Source organism: Abrus precatorius, unplaced genomic scaffold (genome assembly GCF_003935025.1).
Source record: "Abrus precatorius isolate BTA unplaced genomic scaffold, Abrus_2018 Scaffold5, whole genome shotgun sequence".
Taxonomy (NCBI): domain Eukaryota; kingdom Viridiplantae; phylum Streptophyta; class Magnoliopsida; order Fabales; family Fabaceae; genus Abrus; species Abrus precatorius.
Window position 1 is genome coordinate 17,870,665 of NW_020874395.1, and position 24,279 is coordinate 17,894,943.

The 24,279-nt window shown below is 27.1% G+C and overlaps 1 protein-coding gene across 3 annotated transcripts; it reads left to right on the top strand.

Moving 5' to 3' along the window:
* The first annotated feature begins 19,882 nt into the window (after positions 1 to 19,882).
* On the top strand, positions 19,883 to 23,969 carry LOC113867344 (trihelix transcription factor GT-2-like). 3 transcript variants are annotated; one of them, XM_027502611.1, is made up of 3 exons: positions 19,893 to 20,382; positions 21,267 to 22,885; positions 23,844 to 23,969. In XM_027502611.1, the coding sequence occupies exons 1-3, from the start codon at positions 20,081 to 20,083 to the stop codon at positions 23,855 to 23,857; spliced, it is 1,935 nt and encodes a 644-aa protein (XP_027358412.1). In that variant the 5' UTR covers positions 19,893 to 20,080; the 3' UTR covers positions 23,858 to 23,969. The 3 variants fall into 3 exon arrangements, with proteins under 3 accessions (XP_027358411.1, XP_027358412.1, XP_027358413.1); XM_027502612.1 differs by lacking the exon at positions 23,844 to 23,969 and adding an exon at positions 20,902 to 20,992 and having other exon boundaries at positions 19,908 to 20,382; positions 21,267 to 23,397; XM_027502610.1 differs by lacking the exon at positions 23,844 to 23,969 and having other exon boundaries at positions 19,883 to 20,382; positions 21,267 to 23,396.
* Positions 23,970 to 24,279: the final 310 nt, after the last annotated feature.

The window sequence follows — 24,279 nt, forward strand, 5'->3', positions numbered from 1 at the left end:
TACATTCACAGTGAAAATGTAGAAAATACAATCAAATAATTTAATTGAACAAAATCAAGAAATAATTTTAAATATTAAAAATAAATATTTTAAGTATTAAAAGAGATAAAAAAAAATTCATGCTCTCTAAAAATAAAAGTGAATTGTCATATTGTGAGAACATTATAAATTACACATAATGCGATGACAATCTGACTAGATTGAAAATATGACTTATTTAAGGAGAAGTCAGTAGAGATTAACTTTAAAGATGAAAATTTTTTTAAACTCAAAATACATATATTTATTAAAATATATGTGTGTAGGATTTAAGATCAGGGAATAATTTTTACTAGGAGTGTCAAATTCGGCTTGGTTTAATGGGTCAGCTCGATTAGCCAGCTAAAAATTGTGGGTTGAGTTAAATGTTTTGGACCTTGACTCACCCAACTTGAACCATTTTAACTTGCCAAAATGTGAGTTGTTAGCAAGCCAACCGATTTTTAAACAGACTGAGTTAAAAAATCTAGCTAATTTCTAAATGGAAGAGGGCAAAGTTTTGACAATGCAAAATGGGTTAACGAGAGCTCACCCATTTTAACACCCTTAATTTTTATATAGCAAAATTTGATTTTAAAGTCAATTAAGTTAAGATGAGAGAGAATACTTTTTATCATGCTATGATAATGTAAACTCTTAATTTTGTAGTATGAGGTAAGTTTGTAAGGATTTTTATTGAGCTGGACTTCAATAAGCTTGTAGTGGGAAAGATCTAGCCAGTAAAACACTAATATATTGTGGAGTATGAAGACTTTCATAAATTTGTGCTTTAAGTGAATGTTATAGTTACATAACCAAAATATTGTATTCTAAGCAAAAGAAAGATAACATAATAATTAACCAAAATTAGAATGTGAGTGCTAATACAAAGGAGGCTATACACAGCTCATAATTTTAGTTATTTTATATCATAGGAGAACAATTATAGGAATTAAAAATGAATTTTGATATTTTTATAGGGACTAAATATATACTTAATCAAATAAAAATATTTTAAATTACTATACTTAAACATTAGATTTAGGATAAAATTTTAAAAAGTTAATGATGAAAAAAATCTTAATTTAATATTATATATGTTTATTATAATATATATTTTTATTTTTTGATAAATAGGAAAAAGAAGAGACATATAAAATTTTAAATTTTTTTTTTATTTCTAATCATTTATTTTAATTTAATTGTAAAATTCTCATTTCTTACATAAGAAAGTTATTCTCACATGATACATAGGTTCGGTTACCTAAACTCATTGAGTATATATTACCCTACTTATTATTAAGTATTTTTGCCAAATACCTATTAGGTATTATTTTCATTACCTTTTCTACTTAAAATCGTTATTTTTAACTTTCAATTACCCGATGGATAGATATAGATTAGTAAATAATGTATCACTTTTGAATTTTCTATTTTATAATTGTAAATAATTATGGTAAGTGCACCAATTATTTCAATGAGTAAAGAAAAATATCTCAATTTATCAATAATACTTCTTTGAGTCTCTTATTAAGCTAAAAAATAAAATAAAATTGTAGCATATACAATCTAAAACTAACTAAAACGTATTTAACAATTGAAAAAATTTATGTTGAAAGATCAAATGCAAAACAACATTAACAATGCCAACCAATACAAAACAAATGTAATAAAATACTTAAAACAATCACAACATAAGCATACTAAGCTTTGCATGATATAATCTTTTAGTGTAAAATAATATTTGTTTAATATCTTAGATCAATTTCCTAATTCTGAGTTAAAAATCATACTAAGCAAGTCATCAATAACCAAAAGCATTATTAAATTCAACAATTAACAATGATCACATGAAACCCTAGCTCCTATGTCAAGGTAGCTATAAAATGATGAAACTCTTCAAGTTTGAGTATAAAAGCAACATGTCTATTGTAAATTACATTCTCAATTTATTTAGAAGAAACATTAAGTATAGAAGTGAAGTTATATAATTTCTCATGTAAAATCAAAACAGAAATAACAAAGTCAATTTAGTTTAATATTCATCTTTGCATAATACAAATCGTTAGTGTAGTAAAACCCAATGAATTAGCATTTTATCCTAATTCCTAGTTAAAAAGTCTTGATATATAAGTTAAATTCAACTAAAAATAGCATATTCAACAAGAAATGTTAACAATCATAATGCACATCTATTCTTATACCTAGGCAATGCAGAAAAAGAGAAGACTCTCAAATCTACACATTAAATCAAATGTCTATTGTGAGTAATGATACAATCTTACCGTTACCTAAATTATTTGAAACATTATGGAAAGGAACAATTATGTGAATAATACTAAAAATCTTAATTAAATTTAAGAAATTACATAAAGTTTGACCTATAATTTAGCCTACAATACACATTTACAAAGAACAACACAACAATAATAAAATTGATAGAAGAAAACTTCATAGTGATAAAAGAAAAAAAAAATATCTAATGAAACTACCTATACCTATGTATGTAATGGACTATATATGAAAAATGTCTCTCATAACATTTATTTATAAACTTTGGAGTCATGGTAGACACAGAGACATTAGAATGGACGTTGAGACACTTAAAAACCTTTGTTTAGCACTTTGTAGTGGAAGTCAGCGTTAGAATGCTAGTAATGAGCGTTAGAACATGCACTAGTCTTTAGGCTATTTGAGTTATAGGTGTCGAAATGTCCAATATTAGCATTGGAATACCTAGTTGTCTACTGAAACACTATTGTTCAATAAATTAACATTGAAACACCTAATTTGAGTGTTGAAATACTTTACTTTATTTGTTTAGTTCTTAGACTTTGTACTTTGTTAGCTCTTTTAAAACAGTCTCTATTCCAAATAGTTCTACAAAATATAAAAAGCATAAAATATTTTAATTCTCTAATAAATTTTCTTAAATCATAAATATTTAATAACTTGAATAAAAATAATACAATGACTTGTTTTATAATTTTTAAGACAATGTTTTAAGTGAAATTTAGTAAATTTACTTCTAAAATATGTTAAAATAAGGTTAAATAACAGTTTAAATATGATTTCATCATTGCACCTTAGGCTTACTAGGAATACATACACTATGGCTTATAATAACTAAAATGACGCATGTATCTACAGACATATAAAAAAAAGTTTAGAGGATGTAAAGTGTCATACAAGTTTCCTTAGTACATATATTAAGGTTCATTTTACAGTAAAACATTTTCTTAGTGTAGTAAAAGACCTTTTCAATTAAAACTTGCTGTGTATGTGTGATTGAAAGGAACTAGGGGAAGACAACAAAAAATAGTGCAAAAGTTAAAAGCTATAAGGGATAACATAATTTGGTTTTATGAAGAGATATATGATAATGTATCCAAGATAAAAAGGTAGTTTAAGGCAAGATTAAAGCAGATTCAACCTCAAATTGTGCTCATTCCTTTGAAATGAGACTACTCTTAAATATATGTAAATACGTTGTTTAGGTAAATAGTATTTGTGTAATTATAGTAATTAGGTAATATATTTGTTCTTGATTATGTAACTATGATTGTAATTACCCTTGTTAATATAAATACACAACCCGTGGTGTAGTTGAAACACACAAATTCATTACATGCCTTCTCATTTTCTCTCATCTTAACATGGTATCAAAGTCTATCAAATCTTGTTAAGCCACCCATAGATATTCATTCTTGCAAATTTCATGCATCAGATGTTCAGCCTTGGGCGTGAGAGGGTATGTTAAGATGTTACATATTGGCTAAAAATTGAAACATATTACTCCTTATAGGGACTTGTGTAGTACTTCTATGAGCTAACTTTTGAGATTAAGTTAGATTTAAGTTTCTTAATATGATATCAGAATTCCAAAAATCATAGTTACTGTTATACAACTTGTCAATAGACTGAGTAGTGACAAAGTTGATAAAAATAAAAACGGTTGTCTCTTAGTATTGAAGCTTTCCACAGAGCCAAGGAGGTAACCCTAATTAGTGGTTTCCCCCATGCACATGACGACATGTTTAGCAACTTTCTAACAACTTTTTCTTTTTTTTCTAACTAGGCTCGCCTTGCCAAGACGATTTTGGATCTATGGTCCTTTTTTTGAGTTTCAAACACTACTACTTGACTCATGGCGGCTCCAACTCCTCCCAAACTTGAAGCTTCTATTTTTACCAACTTTGTCAATGCTCCACTGTCAACTAACAAGTTGGATAGTAATAATTATGATTCTTAGGCCTTTAACATCAAACTTTGTTTCAAGGGTCAAGATTATCTCTATCATCTAACTACCAAAGAAGCAACTGTAACTGAGATTGAACTTGCTAAATAGATTAAGATTGATGCTCAACTTCGTGGTGTCATCAAGTCCATTATTCATCCTTCTGTGAATCAGATTTTTCGCTCCTATGATATGTGTGAATCAATTTGGTCACAAGTCAACTCGCTTTACACCAATGACATACAAAGTCTATATAGAGTATGTCAAAATTTCATGAATGTTGTTATGGATAAGAAACTTGATGGCACTATGCCGACCTATTTGGGTCATATGAGTGGTCTTCTTCATGACTTCAATGAACTTCTGTCTCTCATTGTAACTACTTCATAGAGTTGGAGAACTGTCAAACATTTTTTTATGTTACTAACTTTGTATGGTTTACTTACAGAGTACTTCTTGGATCAATATTAGATTTTAGGATCCATTTCTGCTCCCACTATGACTACTGTTTGGTCCTCTATGCTATGCATTCCTACCAAGGCCACAACCACCTCGGACGTTCTTACTGATCAAGTGTCATCTACCCTTATTGACTCTTTTGCCTTGATCTCATAGGGATGTGATCGTGCTCACTCTCGTAAGACTAATGGTGATCGTCGCTCATGTTTTAAGTGTGACCATTGTCACAAATTTGGCTAAACTATTTATCATTGTTATGCTCTACATGATTGACCCCTAAAATAACCAATGTGGTGCAGTTTGTTCCTCTCGAATTTGCTTTATAGTTTGTTGCCACTAAATCTGCTTCCACTTCCAACATCCTACCAACACTCTTTAACAATTTCCTTTGTTGGTATGTGGATCGTCAGATCTCTAGTTGCATTACTTTTGTTATGCACATAAGTTATTCTTTTGTCAGTATTTTCCATTCCCTATATCTTAGTTTATTGGTTCTTGATTCAGGTGTCACTAATCAAATTATCAGTAAACAAATACATCTTTTCTTCTCTTTCTACATTTGGTTACTTACCTTTTGTTACTATGACCAACGGGTCTAAAACACAATTTTAGGGTGTTAGCATTGTCTCTCCATTTCCATCATTATATATTAATAATGTCTTATATGTTCTGAGGTCTTCTTTTAATCTTTTATCTACAAGTCATCTAACTCACACACTAAATTTTGTTGTCTCTTTTACTAAAAACTCTATTTTTATTCAGGAATAATAGGGCATATGATTGGCATTGACTATGAGTTACATGGATTTTATCAACTTAAACTCATCATTCATGTTGTTTTGGCGGTGGATTCACCTTTTCTTTCACATACTAGGTTAGGTCATCCAAGTCTTCAGAAGCTACAACTATTGGTGTTGAGTCTCTCTTATTTACATTTTCTTATGAGTCATATCATCTAGAAAAACATGTCCATAGTTCATTTTTGAGTCTTGAAAATAAGTGAACCACATCTCTTTTAATTTGGTTCATTCTAATGTTTGGGACTCTAGTCGTATTGTTTCTACTTTATGTTTTTTATATTTTGTCACATTTATTGATGATTATTCTTATTGTATGTAGTTATTTTTAATTAAATATTATTCTAAATTATTTTCTATTTTTCATTTTTTTTCATGAAACAAAAGTTCAATTTGATTTTCCGATTGATACTTTGGGTAGTGATAATGCGAAGGAGTACTTGTCACATTCTGTTCAAAATTTTATGGCATCCAATGGCATATTTCATTAAACTTCTTATGTTTATACTCCTTAACAAAATTAGGTTACTGAAAGAAAAAATAAACATTTTATTAAAAATACTCGTACTCTACTCTTACATAATTGTTTTCTACATCTTTTTTAGGGAGATGTCATATTGACAACGTGTTGCCTTATCAATCCATTGGCTTCTTCTATTCTTAATAATAAGGTGCCACACTCTATCTTGTTTTCTAAATAGTCTTTGCATCCTTTACTTCCCTGTGTGTTTCATGCTTTGCCCATAAATCTTAGTCTAGGTAATGAAAAGCTTTCTGCTCGTGCTCACAAATGTGTGTTTCTTAGTTATAGTCATTCTCAAAAAAGTTATAAGTATTACTCTTTGACTCTTAAGCATGCATTATTTTATTTCTAATGATGTTATTTTCTTGGAGTTTGTTTTCTTCTTTAGTTCTTCTACAGTGTCTAAGTCAAGAACAGGGTCTGGCATGTCTTCTCCACCAATTTCAGTTGTTTTTCACCCATTAGAGGTCTCATCTCCTCTAAATGACCATTCTCTATGTCTGTTACAGAAGTACTACTGTCAACTACCACGAGTTAAGCTGCAGTATCACCTGAAATATATGTGTCTCCTTTGGCCCTATCACCTGACATTGGTCTCCCTAGTACCCTTCGAAAAGGTAGATGTTCCCCTTGTAACCTTTCTTCTTGTTAAGTTGCTTTATCATATAATCATCTATCTTCTTCCTAATATATATGTATTTCTTGTTTGTTCTTTGTTTTTATTCCTAAGAATACAACAAAAGCATTCACATCCCATTTGGCATTAAACAATGCTTGATGAAATGTGTGCGTTTCACAGTAGTAGTACTTGGAACCTCATTCCTCTTCCTTTAAAAAAATTTATTGTGGGTTAAGAGTGGACATACACTGTCAAAGTTGGTCCTAATAGTCAAATGAATCGCCATAAAGCTTGTCCTGTGACAAAAGGTTATACTCATATCTTTGGCTTAAATTATGGTGACACATTCTCTCTACTAGCTAAAATGACTTTTATTCACTTGATCTTGTCCATGGTTTCCATCGGCCACTGGACTCTTCATCAACTTTTCTTCATAGTGACCTTGCTGAGAAATTTTGTATGAAGCAACCTCTTGAATTTTTTGCTCAGCGGGAGTCTTTAGGATTAGTTTGTTGTCTTTGAAAATCCTCATATGGTCTTAAAAAGTCCCTAAGAGCTTGGTTTGGTAGATTTAACAATATTGTTCAACAGTTTGGGATGATCTAGTGTGCAGCTAATCACTCGATCTTTATCACCACTCAATCATAGGATGCATTTACCTAGTTGTGTATGTGAGTGATATTGTTATCATTGGCAGTGACCATCGTGAGATTGATTGTCACTTTCTTTACAAAAAGATATTATTCAAAATTATTGTCATTCAAATGATCAACTAGCATATGTATTCACCAAGTCTATAAGAGATTCTTGTATTCAGTACATATATGATAAGCTCACTGCATATGATTTATATGCTTCAACTTGAAAAGGAGTGTTAAATATATGTAAATATGATATTTAGGGAAATAGTATACGTGTAACTATGGTAATTAGGTAAATTTATATTTGTTATTGATTACGTTGGTATGATTGTGATTACCCCTATTAATATAAATACACAGCCTGTGGTTTAGTTGAGACACACAAAATTCATCACATGTCTTCTCATTTTCTCTTATTTTAACAACTACAACAATAGTATAACCTGACTTTAGTTCATAAATAAATGAAATAATACCATAAATCTTAGGATGTAAAAAACAAGGGGTATAGAAACACTAAGTTTTGTCATAGACAAATAGATATTTGAATGAAAAACAAGGTTGTTGGCTCTTTATTGATGACATTTGGTGGTCAAATGAGAAAGTGTTGATGTAAGAATTTTTTAGTTTCTTTGAAACCATTTTTTTCTATCTTTTATGTTGCAATCCTAATGCTTTATAACTATTTTTTTTTTCAACTAACTTAGATTATACAAAAGGAAGTGTCAAGGGAGGAAGTTTTTATACCACAAATTGCATGAAGGAAGTCTTTTATGCCAAAAATTGCATAAGTATAAAGCATCGGACAAAATAGGTTCCAATCCATATTTTTTTAAAAATTATTTGACTTGCAATGTGTAATGAAGTGTCAACAATGGTGAAGTCTACATTCTTAAAGTGGTGTTGTCAATAAGACTGAAAGAAATTTTTCTTATAAACTTATAATATAATATTCTAAAGCTCATTTGTAAGATTTTTTGTCGACTATATAACATCATACCTTACTAAGTTGATTGAACATTTTTAAAGTAGTTTCATCCTAGGGTAAAGAATTGCGGACAATCTTTATCTACTATATACATAATAAGAAAGGTAAAATTAATTGTTTCATTTTTAGGCTTGATCTCGTAACAACTTATGGTAAAGTGGTTTGGAGTTTCTTCATAAACACTTTATTCCACTTTGATTTTGCCTATAGTTTGGTTAATATTATCAAGAATTGCATTTTACTTCAACACTATTGCTTTTTTCAAATGGTGAGAAATTAGAAAGTTTTTACCCTGTTAGAGGGTTGCATCAAAGTGATTCACTCTCACCTACCTATTTGTGTTTTGGTTGGAAATTTTAGATCTATTTATTCATAAGGTCAATAAAGGCTCAAAGACTCAAGTTAAAATATTTAAAGATGGTGTCTCCATCTTTCATCTCTTCTTCAACATTGATTTCCTTTTATTTATTGGAGATAAATTTTTGTAAATGTTAATAGTAAAGGATAAATCTTCGTAGGTGTCATTGGTAAAAGGGCTTATATACTGCTTTGAGCTAGCGTTGAATTTAGTTATTAATATGAAAGGTAAATATTTCCTACAATTTAATAGTATGATATGCAAAAAAAAAAAAATGTTTTGGTCCTTATATTTTAACAAATTATTATTTTTAGTTCTTTGAGCTAAAATGGTCCAACCAAAAGTTAACATTTAACAATATTTTAGTAAACCAAATTAGCTATAATGACTAAAAATAAAAATTTGTGACAAACAAGAAATAAAACAAAAGAAATTTGCTAAAATCAGATGACAAAAAAAATGTTTCTAAGTTAATTTTCCCCCTTTATACTTGTTAGGACTATTCAAGATTATGGTTATATGATTTATGAAAAATCAAAATCTGTCTAACAATGATCCATATCCTATCTTGTTAAGGTGAGAACTGGACATCCAATTCTATTTTTACTTAAATGGACTAAAATTTACTTAAGCAAATCATATAAAAATTACGAGAAATTATATAAATTGGCTTATACTAATTTTACACAAAATGTAAGAAAAGATTTATTCTTTCTTTCCTTTTTTTTTTTCTCACTCTCATACTATATTTCAAATGTTGTAACTATCATTATTGCTTCCTTTCATCCTCTTCTCAAAATCCACCAATGCATTATCATCAACTTTTCTAATCATTTAGATAAAATTATAATTAGAATCTTTAAGAGCATGAGCTATTTCCACAACGTGTGTGGCAAGCAACTTGTTCATGCTCCCAAAACTCACAGAAGAACTAAGTTCTCTTTCTTTGAATCAAACCATGTAAGATACTCATTTTTTTTTTCTTCTTCTTTTGCATACTCTTACAAGCCTTATCTGAATTATCTTAGTTAATGCATAATGAAACTTGTTCCAAACTTCAACTCTTGATACTAGTTATAGTAATGTTACTTGTAACCTCTATCAAACCCATTAATGTGTTTGAATAGTGACTCATAGTTCTTTTTCTTTGACCCTTTAATAATATTTTTTAAATAAGTATAAAAATTTGGTTCTCTTAGCCAATTAGGTAACTAAGAATAGATATTTTTCTACATTTTGCATAAAATTCTCTTAAACAAATTAAATTTGCTTAAGCCAATTTTATAATTTTTGTCATTTTTGTATGATTCATTTAAGTGAATATCATTTTGGTTAAGTGAAAATGGAACTAAACGTTCTGTTTCTGCTCTAACGAGAAAGAATCTAAATTTTTTTAAAGAGATTTTATTGAGAAATGTGTCTTCATGAAAAAAAAACGTAGAAACTAAAGCTTGTTTAGAAATTAATTTTTGATAAGAATGGGAGGAAAGAAAAAAGATAAGTAATAATTATCCTTATTTGAAAGTTTTGAAATGAGAAAGAGAGGATTTATAAACTCTAAGAATCATATGGTTTAAAGTTCTCACAATTTAAAGAGTTTTATATTAACATATTATTGTATACTTGTTTCATGTCAAGGTACAGTAATGTAGAAAAAAATATTTATTTAAATTTTGTTAAATCTTAAGATATAAATATAATATTTTAAAAAAATATTTGAGCTATTTAACTTTAAAATGATTGTAAAAATATTAAAAATACTTTATTGATGAGGCATCCATACTGTTGAAAACAAAATACAATAGTGAAATTTTTTTATTAATAAAAGATTTAATGTAAATTTTGGTTACAAGAAGAACTAATATAAGTATAGTGTTGATTTTTCTTTTCCTTTATATCTCTTACTAATTCTGTTGATAAGTTGACTTGAGATATATCTTTGAATAAAAAATAAATAAAAAAATTTAATCTAATTTTTGAAAAGGCTTTTTAAAAACTTATTATTTAATTAGCTTAGACGCTTATTCAACAAGGTCTTTGATACGTATTTTTATTTCAACAAAGGTTTTTAAAAAAACAGAAAATTAAATTCCACTCCCTTGTGCTTCACATATCTTCATCTTTTTCTTTATCAAAGTATATAAACTGAAATACAAAAGTAAAATCATTGGAATTTCTTAATTTTAAAATTCTAAAAGTTATTTTAATTCATAGAAAACTATTTCAACAGTAATTTTTAGACATCGCATTATACTTTTTGTTGATTGGATTGAACATAACACCAAATTAATTTGGTCGGATTCCTTAATGAACAGATATTGTTCAGCTCAGAAGTTGCTAGTGCCTAAATATATGGTGAGAAATAAAAGACACTTGGCACTCAAATCATGTGCAATACCATATTAAATATCAAAATTAAAAAGAAAACTTGAACTTGTTAATTAAAAAGCAAAGTTGGACTTGTTTGACCTGTTGATTAAAATTTACAGAGATGAAGTGCAACTGAGTCATAGATTAGTGACAAGAATCAAACTTTGTAATCAACCTATCAAAAGTTACTATGGAAGCCTCTCAGTGTCAAGGCACTCAGAGGAGAGGTAGAAATATTCCAGAAGTTGGCATGAAATATATGACCCATTGAACATTACTTCAGTGCAAATTGGACCAACTTGTCTCTATGGACTTTGCACCAACTAGGCAAATCTTATCTTAATTTTGTTTTACAATTGAGCCTTCTTAAGGTTGGGCAAGTTTAGAACAAAATTAAAGAAAATTGCATAATGATTAAATAAGACTGACTCAAGTCTTATGTTAGAAAGCCTTTGTTTGAGGCTATCAAAAAGTAAGTTGATCACCTTACTGTGACTTTTTCTTTAATTAATTAATAAGTGTTGATATATCTGATTTGTTATCTTTTATTATTTTACACTAAATTAAAAATTTAGTTCTCTATTTTTTTTTTGTTTTCTATTTTATTTTTATCTTTTATTTTATCCCATTGTTTGTTTTCAATTTTTTTTGTACATGTTTGTTTTCAACCTAGTCTTATTTATCAATTATGACAGTGAAAATAGATCACAACAAAACAAAAATGTAGCAATTATGGTGGTAAAAATTGTCATAATTGACAAATAGAACTAATTGAAATCAATTAAAAAGATAAGAACACAATAAAAAAATGTATAAAATACTTAAATAAAATTAAAAATAAGTTAGTATACTAAATATTAATTTGTTTTACTTTGTTCATCCTAATAAAAATACAGATTTTCTATTACTCAATATTGTAAATTTTGAATTAAACCAAAGCATAACATATTATTAAAGATGTTAATTACTCCTATTCATTTACATATATAATGTTTACGGAACATTGTCAACAAATCTTGTTGACTGATATTGTTTTAGCATCAATATTCTTCTTTTAAAATTAAAATCAATAAAATGCTATTTAAAACTAATATCGTCTCAAGAAAAATATTTAACAAAATTAATGATAATATTTAAAAATTAATTTTACATCTTAAAAATCTAAAAAATAAAATAATAATAAATTTTTAAGAAATTAAAATAAACTTTATTGATCAAGACATTGAAGAAATTAAAAGTTTTTATTGACATTGAATCCACCATCATAATATCACTTTTGATATTTTTATTTTTAACAGCAGTAGGGCCTGTAAACATATTTCTTTTTTAAAATATATTCCCTTAACATCTTTTGAATTTTAATTAAATATATTTTTTAAAAGAAAATAATCATTTAATCACATGAAAATTTTTTATCTTTGTTTCTTTAATCAATATTCAAATTTCTTAAAACAACAATAGATATAAAAAGGATATTTACAAATTATCACTAAAATAAATTTCTATCAATTAAATCATTTTCTAAGACTCTTAACTAATACAATAACATTCCAGTAATTAAATTAATGTTTTTAATTCACATAATATTTTTCTATATTTGAAAATACTTGTGTAATAGGAAAATTATGTAGCCACACAAATGGTGTATCTAAATAAAAATGTTTTGTCTTATATGAGAATGATACGATGTTGAGTGCAATACTTGACAAAATTACACTTCTAATCATGTTTGACCGAAGTTAAATTTTACGAAAAAATTGTTAAATTTTGTGACATTATTTTAAAAATTAAATATATTAAATTGTATTTAATTTAGGTATACATAAACATGTAACTTATTGTAGTGATTCACTTATATTTTAAATAATAGTAAAAAAATTAGAAAAAAAAAGTTGAGATGATAAAAATTATAAAAGAAAAAATAAAAAATACATAATTAAATATACTCAAAAAATTATCAAACAACAATTTTAATAAAAAATTTCATATATTTTAAAAAATTGAAAATTTTCAAAATTCGACAATCTTATCAAAAGAACAAGTCCTTTTCAGTGGCAAATGCCACGAGCCGTAGGTAGGAGGGGTTTGGATTTAAAATTTGAAAAAGAAACGTAACATTTGCATTACTTTGCATAGAGCTGACGTCATGTACAACATGGGTAGGAGCCATTGTCACTTATAAACAGTATTACTTTTATAAAGTGTCCTTAAGACAACATAAAAAATGAAAAAAAAATATTTTATTAAAAATTATGACATTTATATTTTGTGTAATTTTAATATATTAAATTTTATAATTTTTATTGAAATTTTAATATAAATTTTTATTATATATATTTAAATACACATTTAAAAATTTACTATAATATTTACATATAATATAAACCCTATTAAGCAATTTTTTATATATAAAATATATTTTTAATATGTAGAAAAAATAAATAAAAAACAATTAAATAACAGAACCTTCATTTATATACTTTAGCAAGTATTATATATATATATATATATATATATATATATATTAAAATTATTTTAGTAAAGATAATTATATTTAAGTTGGATAAGAACATTATAAGTAATAAATTTTTTATATAAATATTAAAATTATATTAAAATATATATTGAAAATATTTTAAATTTACATTTTAAAGAAAATAAAGTTCAATATATTATACATCAATCTTAATAAAAGATTTTATTACATTTTATTTTTTAACTGTATTACAACTTCACAGATGAAAATATAATAGCTATAGAATGTAATTCGTATGAGAATATTAATTATAAGTAATAAATATATATTTTAATAAAAAAATATTTCTTATTTAATAAATATTTAAAAAAATTTAATTATATTAGTGAACAATTATTTTTTCTAAATATTACCATAAATACAGAGATTAATTCTGTAAGTGACGGCGATTAGAGTCAGACTCCGAAAAATATAGGTAAAGTTCACTTGAAATTATAATTAATTATTATATAGTCTTAAAAAATATTTTTTAAAGAGAAAAAAAGATTTAAAATATGTGGATAATTAATTTTTAAAAATTATTTTTTTTAAAATAAATTAAGAAAGACATGAGTCAAAATAATTATTTAAAAAATCTTAAGAGAATGGATTTCATTTTTTTTTATATATTTTAAGAGAGTGGATTTTAATTCAATATATGTACAAGGGTGATATGTGGATGGTTCGTGATCATGCGTTAATCGAGTCGACGTATAACCACGTCGATTGGTCAAAGCTTGAATTTTCGATCAAAACTAACAAGTATCCCTTGTAAATTTATATTAAAAAATAAGTCTTTAAATTTAACACGGGTATTATTAAATTAAAATATTTAAAAAAAATTTAAGATATACATATGATTATTTTAAAATTTTATAAATTTAAAAAAGAGTTTAAAAATTAATTATTAATGATAAATTTTCTATTATATTAAATAAAACTAAATTAATGAAAAATTGTAAAATATAAATTAATTTTAAATTTAAATTAATATTAAATAAAAATAAATAAATTCTTAATATATGAGAACTCATTTAATATAAACTCTTAAATATATAATCTTTTAAAATATTTTTTAAAAGTAATTTTATTTAAAAATTAATACTTACATTTTATACGTAAAGGTAAATAAAAATTGAAATTTTAGGAGAAGTTTTGCTTGCCTGTATTTCTATGGACATTTTAATTTTAAAAACTTTCGTATACACTAAAATTTAAGCACACTTATAAAAAAAAGCATACAACATAAATGACATATGGCTATGCAGTTTCTAATTTTCTTTTGATTCTGTGAGGGAAGAAATAAAATGAATGAAACTAAAGAAAATCAAAGTGGGTAGCATTTTACGCAGTTTCCAGGTGTGCTGTGTTTAAGACCGGGAAATGTGGAATCGGTCATTACTCTCTGTATCAGCTCTTAACTCTTGTTCCACACTTCTCGTTACGTACCTCAAAACTTATAAACTTTCATTAGTTTGTAACTTTTTAAGGTGAGTTCAAAATGATATTTAATATTTATATAATAAATTAGGATTTTTTTAAGTAAATATTTTTTTACAGGATGTGTGATAGTTGATCATAATTTTTTTAAAGTTTTATTGATTTTAGTTCTTAAGGTAACTAATAATAGTAAAATTTTATTAAAAAATAATTATTATATTTTTTATAATTTTAATATAATAACTGTGTATTTTTTATAAAAAAATTTTATTTATGAATATTTAAATTCAATTTTAAAAGCTGACGTTAATAAAATTTATTTTTTAATAGTATTAATATTTGTAAATATTATTAATAATGTCAATGTTTCTTATTAATAACGTAAATATTTATAATATTTACCGGAAATTTTATCTTTACTAGGTTTATATATAAAAAAATTAAATTAATGTTTCATTTAAAAAATATTTAATGTTCATAAATGTTATGCATAAAAAAAAATCATAAAAAAATAAAACAAAAAAATTATTAAAGTACTTGAATATAAGTAAAAGTTTATGTTTTTTTTATAATATATCTAAAAATACAAACAAAAATTTAAAAATATAAATAAGAATTTGTTTTCACTATCTTTAATTTATTTTATTTTATTGACGTGCGTTTCTATAATCTTATATTTTAATTTTAATTTTAATTTTATATCGGTTATGAAAAGTAAAAAATTCTATTTAAATTTCTTTTAATATTAGTTTAAAAAATAATTTTAATATTAATTATTTAATAACTAATTTAAAAAGTTATAATCATAATTTTTAAATAAAATATAAATTTATATAAAGAGGGGTTTGGACTAATTTTTTTTAATATTATAATATTTTACTCTATTTTTTTATTTTTTAATATTTTTATGCTTCATAATTTTTGTAAAAATAAATATATTAAGATAATTTATAGGTGTTAGTTTTAAATTAATTAAAGTTTAATTAATATATTTTTATTATTAAAAAATTAACTCATCTAAAAGATTATAAATTTTACATCAGTTTAACTTTAAAACCAATGTAAAAAATAGTTTGAATCAAATATAAAAATTACATTTTGTATTGGTTATTCCGGTGTAAAAAATGATAAAATAAAGAGTTATTAATCAATTTAAAATTTATAAAATATGAGAATTAAAATTAACATGAATAAATTATATTTTTCATTTTACATGTCTTTTACTTATAAATATATAATTTTAGGTTTAACAATCCAATAATTTTCCTTGGATGGTGGACGCAGTTACTGCCATCGAAATTTTGGTGCCATTTATAACGGTAGGTTACGAATCCAACAGGATTGGCCACCATTAACTTCTGTTCATAAATGGCTAGGCCTAATAACATCACCTGCATCAAACTAGTTTTATTTAACATTTTCTTCAACTTTTGGACAAGTTTAATATCAGGTAGATAATTTATCAGCAAATTTAACATAAAAAGTACGTGAAAAACATATCTTTCAATTTTGTTCACTCCTCATTTAAAGAAATATTAAATTAAATCTTACTAAGACAATTCATTTGGTTAGTTTTAATTCTTGATAAATGCATTTGCAGTGTCTGTCCTTATTCACAAATTGAGATTTAAATCATTTATATAAAATTAGTGAGATTTTTTTTACGTATTATACACGTATTATTAAATTTTAATAAATTTTTAAATTAAATTCTAAGTTTAATTTTACGAGTTTAAAATAAATATTTCAATTATTGATAATAAATGTTTTATTGTATTCATTAATAATAAATTAAAGATATAAAAACATTCAGATTAAAAATATATTTTAAATTAATATTAATTTTAAAAATTGAATTCTCGATGAAAAAAATATATGACATAATTGGGGAAATAATTAACTCCTAAAGTTATTTTAATTTAAAATTCTCTTAAAAGTACTTTCTTTTAATTTTTTTTCGTGTGTCTTTCATTTGAAAGTTAAGATATATAATTTGTATATAAATAATGATTAGCAATGTAAATTCAGGTTTACATTGCCAATTGATTTTCTACTTTATGACAATTACATGACTTTCTGTTTATTCTAACATTTTCTTTTTTTATTTATAGTTATGTATATTTTTTAAAACTAATCTTATTCAAAGAACAAATATATGAGGTGTGTTTGACAAAGTAACCACGCCAGAAAATAATAAATAAAGACATCATAACTAAATATAATAAAATTTGAAATTTACTAATCATGTAAATGCTCAAAAAAATGATTTTTATATTTTAATTTTTTAAGATTTTATCATCTTCAAATTAGGATAATAATTTATAATTTTACTTGTATTCATATATAATTTATTATAAAAATAATACATTTTAAAAATTATTCTCAAAAAATTAAAAAACTATTATTTTATAAAATAATGAATGTTATGTCATTTATTTATTTTTATTATTTTTGATATATATTTTTTAATGTGAGAAAAGTAAAGTAAGTAAGGCTTTTAGCAATTGAATGGATAAAGAAGAAATTATCTAAAAATAATAAGTACAAAAATGATAAAGACTTATTTAAAGTAAACTTTTAAAAAAGTTTTTATAATAAAATAATTAATATAAAAATGAATAATTTTTTTATAAGTTAAAAATAGTTTGTTTTTGAAAATTTAAAGAATTTAAATAAAAACATTTTAAAAATAAAAATATAATTTATTTCTAATTTATGAGATAATTTTTATTTTATTTTATGAAGAATTTTATTAAAATTTATCTAAATTGGGTCAAAATCACTTTTAGCTAATAACTAACATAATAATGATAACGTTGTTTTTTTTTATTAAAACTAGTTTAATAGTCAGTGTAATGCACATATTTTTTGTTTCAAAATAAATATGTAATTTAATAACTTAAAAATAAATTTACAAATATAAAATATCAAAATATACATAAATATTTATAAAAATAAATGTTTATATAAGGTAAGAAATATAAATTTTATAAATGTTAAAATTTATATAAAGTAATAAGAAAAGGTTAAATGATAATTTTAATTTTTATAATCTAGAAGAAATTAATAAAGAACGTAAAAAATAAAACTATTACAATGGGAGAGTATAATTTACATATTATTTGCAGATAATTTTAATCTTAAAATGTATAACTGACAAAGTGTGAAAAAGAATAATTCTTTTGAATATTTTATCATAAGAGTATATTCTTATTCTTAATATAAAAATTAATAAATTTTTAATTAATAAAATAAATTTTAATCAAATAAAATGTCTTGTTAACTACAAAGATCATATAAAAAATATTAATTAAAAAATTAGGCATAAAAATTAAAATAAAATGTTAATTAAGAAGAAAATAGACATTATTTGAATAAGTTATTCATCAATCTATTGCACTGTTTGATTGGAATTTATTTACCAAAATTAAGTTATATCATAATTCTAAAACAGTAAGGATTCCCTTATACTCTCATATTTTTATTAACAGGAAAATACAATAAATTAATGTCTGTTATATCATTCCTTCAACAAGTTTCTTCTTTAAATTTTCATTATAACAGGAGGTATTTTAAAATACCCTTTTTGTCAATTAAGGATAATTTGTCAAAATTGTGATGGTCACCATCAAGGTAGGACCCAAAGGCCACATGTAGAGTACCACACAGTACACGGTTTCTTCTATTCTTTGAATTATCTTTACAAAGGAAAATTGTTCAGTTTTCACACCGTATTATGCATATAAATTAAATGTATTAAATAAATTAAGAATAATTTGAATATCACATACATAAATTTTGTAAAAATAAAATGAAAAGCTAGTAAATACAAGGCAACAACCTCATATCACATTTGATATTAATTATAATTTTTATTCTAAAATTAAAATGCTTCTAAAAATTATATTAAATTGGAAATTTTTTAAAAATAATTTTGTTCTTATATTAAATAAATTTTTAATTTTATTTTATTGTTAATTTAATCTTAATTTTAACATTTATTTTAAATTTTTTAATTAAATAAATATTTCTTTAATATAATCATATTTAATATAATAAATAAATTTAGTTATTATAATTTTTTTAAAAATTATTTTAATTTAATATTATTTATAGAGTGCACTACCACCATGTACAATTTTTATTTTCTTTTCAAAATTTACTTGTCTAAATAAACAAAGGCACATCATAGATTAACTTCAATGATTCAAGTCAATTCAAGAACCATGCTTATGCCCTGTTTGGTCATTTCAGCACAACGTGGCCAACTGCCATTGAAATCCAAAAAAAACCAAAAATATCACCAAACAAAAAGTATGTGTAAGGACTAAAGATAATCTTCATCTTCACCCTAAGGAAAGTAAAATAAATAAATAAAAATATAAGAAAAAGATTTCAAAGGTAAAAAAAAAAATTGAAAGAAAAAGGAAAAGCTGACCTACGTGGGTCGGCCCTTTAACTAAATTTAGCTGCACAGACAAAAACCAAGTTATTATTTCCATCGTCACTTTGTGCATCTGTCAAAAAAACTCTGCCACAGTTAATCAATGTTTATTTTCTCTGAGCGTAAATAATAAATAATAAATATCTGTGTGTGTATATATATATATTATATATCTTTCTGTGCCACTTTATTATTACAGAGAGAAAACCCAGGTGCATGAATTTAGTAATTTACTTTCCCCCAGATGATACCTTTATAAAATTTTAAAAAATAAAATAAGAAATATCTAGGATTCCATTTCCACCTCAAATAAAACCAACCAAAAAAGTAAAATAAAAAAGAAATATTTATTACTATTGTTATTATTATTGATATATATATACATATATAATAAAATAAATAAATTAAATAACTTGTTGAGATTACCAGGCAGATCCCACCCAAATAAATTAATAAATTCACCAAACGTACACGTTCATACACACATCTATGATAAAACCCATCAAAGAATTCACCACCCTTTTTCTTCTCCTCTTCCTTTTTTTCCCCACCTTATATTTTTTTTTCTCCTCTGTAATTGCTTAGGTTCTGTGCTGTTTTTTCAAGAGAGAGAGAGATAGATAGATAGATAGAGACTACAGGAAAAAGAGAAAGAGAGAGAGAAGAGTCCTATGCTGGGGGACTCAGCAGTGTTGGGAACAGGAGGAGGAAGCTCTGGAGATGCAGTGGCAGGTTCTGCTGTTGCTGCTGCATCAGGAGGAGCTCATGAAGGTGCTGACGTGGCAGCAGGTGGTGGTGGTGGATCAAATTCAGGGGATGATGAAAGGGGTAGAGGAGAAGAAGGTGACAAGAGCTTTGGCGGCAATAGGTGGCCAAGGCAAGAGACTCTGGCCTTGTTGAAGATACGGTCAGATATGGACGTGGCTTTTAGAGATGCAAGTGTTAAGGGTCCCTTGTGGGAAGAGGTTTCTAGGTGAGTCATTGATTTTGGTTTTAATTATATGTGAATTTTTACTTTTTTGTGTTCCTTTTTTTTTTTTTATTATTATTATTCATTCATCACCTTAATTGAATGCCAGTTTCAGTTACTTAGAGATCTGAAACCTATCAATTCTTGTTCAAGTTTTGTTCTCTAATCACTTCGGAGTTGGGAATGTGTTTCATTCTTTCACTTCAATTCTATTTCTTTTCTATGGTTCCTTCTTCTCTCTCTTTTCTCTTTCCTCTTTCATTTGGATTTGTTTCCTTGTACAGCTTTTTTTAATCTTAAATTCTGCTGCTTCCCTCCGTGTTTTTTTCTTCCATAGAATTTAAAGTTTTAGACATAAACTGTGTTTATTAAATAATTTTGATATATGGGTGCGGCATCTGTGGGTTGGATATGTGATATGCTTTTCTGACATTTCATTTTGATACATGTTCAATTTTCCAAATAAGTTACCAACTTGAATTGAGTCTTCAAAAGCAACATTTTTTTCCTCCCTTATTTCAGTTACCCACTAAAATGAATGAAGGTAGATTGCACAATACTTGGGGTTCATGCGTTTTCAATGGGAAAGATTATTTCCGTTCAACAATTCATGGTATTAGTTGTTAATTAAAAACTTCACTTCAATTACTTCATTTTGGGCATTCTACATATATTTTCTCCTTTCCCTTATTTTAAGCTATTCAGTTACATCCTTTCCCCTCCATTTCCGTTCTTGGGTACTTGAATTTTTATGATATTTTGTTTTTGTTTATTATCTTATGCTTCCGTTGCCATTATCCTATGAATTTGATGCGATAAGATAAAGCCAGAAAACTTGTTTTTTTTCACTTTGTCTTTTTTTCGGCCACTTTGGTTATCATTATCAGGAAGCTGGCAGAGCTTGGGTACCACAGAAATGCCAAGAAGTGCAAAGAGAAATTTGAGAATGTTTACAAGTACCACAAGAGAACCAAGGAAGGAAGAAGTGGGAAATCAGAAGGCAAAACATATCGGTTTTTTGATCAATTAGAAGCCCTTGAAAACAATCCTGCAATCCAATCACCAACACCAACTTCAAAACCACCACTACAAACAATAGCACTACCTGCAACACCAGTATCAATAGTGGCATCAAGTGCATCATCATTGCCGCTTCCAACCACAACAGTGCCATTGCAACCAGTGGCTAATAACACCACTACTATTGCATCAACAACTACACTCCCTATGGCTGTGTCTCAAGGCATTCTCAACATAATCCCATCAACAATAAACATCACAACCCCTTCATACCCATCATCAAACCCTACATATTTCACAACCCCAACACCAAACCCTACTAGTAAGAACCCTCCAAACACCATTAACCCATCTTCATTTCCCAATATCCCCACTGATCTATTGTCCAATTCAAGTTCTTCCTCAACTTCCTCGGAGGAAACACTGGAAGGAGGGGGAACAAGGCGCAAGAGAAAGAGGAAGTGGAAGGACTTCTTTGAGAGACTAATGAAGGAAGTGATAGAGAAGCAAGAGGAGCTACAAAGGAGGTTCTTGGAAGCCATAGAGAAAAGAGAACATGAGAGAGTGGCAAGAGAAGAAGCATGGAGAATGCAAGAGATGCAAAGAATCAACAGGGAAAGGGAAATTCTTGCACACGAGAGGTCCATAGCTGCAGCAAAAGACGCTGCTGTTATGGCATTTTTACAAAAGATAGCTGAACAACAGCAGCAACAAATTAATCTTGAGCCAGCATTGAATAACAACAACAACATCAACATTGTTCCACCAGTTCAACAAGCAACTACAGCACCAACAACAGTACAACAAACACAAACAACAGCGATTCCTGAGGCCCCACCAGCGCAGTCTTTGGCCCCACAACAACAACATCATCAGGTGCATCAGCAGCAACAACAAGTGGTGACCAATGTGGAAATTGTAAAAGCTGATAACAACGGTGAGAATTTGATGATGGGAACGAGCTCTTCAAGGTGGCCAAAAGTGGAGGTTCAGGAACTGATAAATCTGAGAACGAGCCTGGAAACAAAGTACCAAGAAAGTGGGCCAAAAGGGCCACTATGGGAGGAGATCTCAACGTTGATGAAGAAAATGGGGTACAACCGGAGTGCTAAAAGATGCAAAGAGAAGTGGGAGAACATCAACAAATACTTCAAGAAAGTGAAGGAAAGCAACAAGAAGAGGCCGGAAGATTCCAAAACTTGTCCCTATTTTCACTTGTTGGAAGCTCTATACAGGGAGAAAAACAAGGGAGAGGGCCAAATGAAGCCTGAGAGCATGATGGCACCACTTATGGTGCCCCCGGAGCAGCAATGGCCTCCCCAGCATGCGGCGGTGCCGGAGGTAACCATGGAAGATGCCCAAAATGACCCCATGGACCTGCAGCACCACAATGAGGAGGATGAGGATGAAGAAATGGACAAGGAAATTGGAGATGATGATGAGGATGAAGATGATGATGGAGGTGATAATTATGAAATAGTAGCGAGTAAGCCAGCTTCAGCTGATGCATCTGCCGAGTGAGATAAATAAATATTAACCAAACAAGAATGCATCAATTAGAGCATGGAGGGTGAGCTTGGGTCAAAAGAGTGCATGAGTTGTCGGAAATTAAAGTGCTCATATAGGGTGGAATTTAGCGGTGGTGATGGTATTAACAACAACAATCGTGAATAGCGGTGGGGTTGTGTTGAAGATTTTGAATATACACATAATGCAGAATGACACATGGGTATAGGGGTAGCTAGTTGGGTGGGGAATCTGGATTGGAAGTACTTGGTACAATAGCATATAGTCAGTAAGATTATATGTTGTTTTTTTTTTATATTTAAAAAATAATTAATTATTTTTTGAGCTAAATAAATAAGTTGATCAGGGAGAGGTGAAGCTAAGATAGAGAAGGTTCAGATTTGAAGTTCAACAGAAATGAATAAAAAAGAAACCTTGACTAATGTTATTGTACTAGATTTTTTTAATTAAATTTTCATATTCATGTTCGTGTAAATGGGAGAAACGTTTATTTTTATTATTATTTTTTTTGGGGGGGGGGGGGGGGGGGGGAGTGGCTTCTTCTTCCTCTTCAATTTCTTTTGTTGAATTTTCCATTCTCAATTTTGTTACTCTTCAAGCGTTATCGATAATTTCTTTTCCTTATCCTCTTTCATTGTGTTATCTTGTTTTGGTGATTATTCTGGTTGTTTTTTCCCCTCCTTTTGTACTAACTCATTAGCAATTCGTATACAAGGAGAGAAGAGGATAAAGATTATTACTAGTTTTGCTTGTGAAGTATGAAATCATAAAAATGGAAAAGTAAAATTGTGGGGCAGGAAAAATGGGAAATAAAATATTTTTTAAAATGCTGGAAATAAAATAAGAAATGGAAGAAAATAAAATAAAAAGGGGCTGAAATTGTAGGGACAGTGACCCAACCCTTTGTGTTGTAACAGGGCCCTTCCCGTAGCAGAAAATGCCAGCATCACACATGGAGTCATAAACCCTTGAAGGAGGGTCCACCAGGAGGAATCTTTTGAGGTGTGAGTAACCTCATTGTGTAGAGCATACAAACGCTGCACACTGTAACTGTATTTTTTGCTGTGAAACACAAAGATATGTTCTTCTCTTCATGAGTGTCAGTACTACGAAAGAGATGAAGGTTCATCTTCAACATAATCTAGTGGGTAAATCTTTGCGATATTCCATTAATTTGGTTTTGTTAAGCTTTTCAACTTCATCACCATCAATGGTAATCACTTTTTGAACTAAAAAAATAATGTACATGTCAAAAGAATAAAAGCTATGGACCGAAGAAATAAAAAGGGAATATGGGTTGATTATGGTAATTTTAGACTGCAGATTGCATAAAAACCTAGGTCAAGAAAAAAA

Excerpts from the sequence above, each read along its gene's own strand:
- LOC113867344 (XM_027502610.1), top strand. The coding sequence starts at position 20,081 with ATGCTGGGGGACTCAGCAGTGTTGGGAACAGGAGGAGGAAGCTCTGGA. Across the intron at positions 20,383-21,266 it reads TTGTGGGAAGAGGTTTCTAG|GAAGCTGGCAGAGCTTGGGT; the intron begins GTGAGTCATTGA and ends TATCATTATCAG.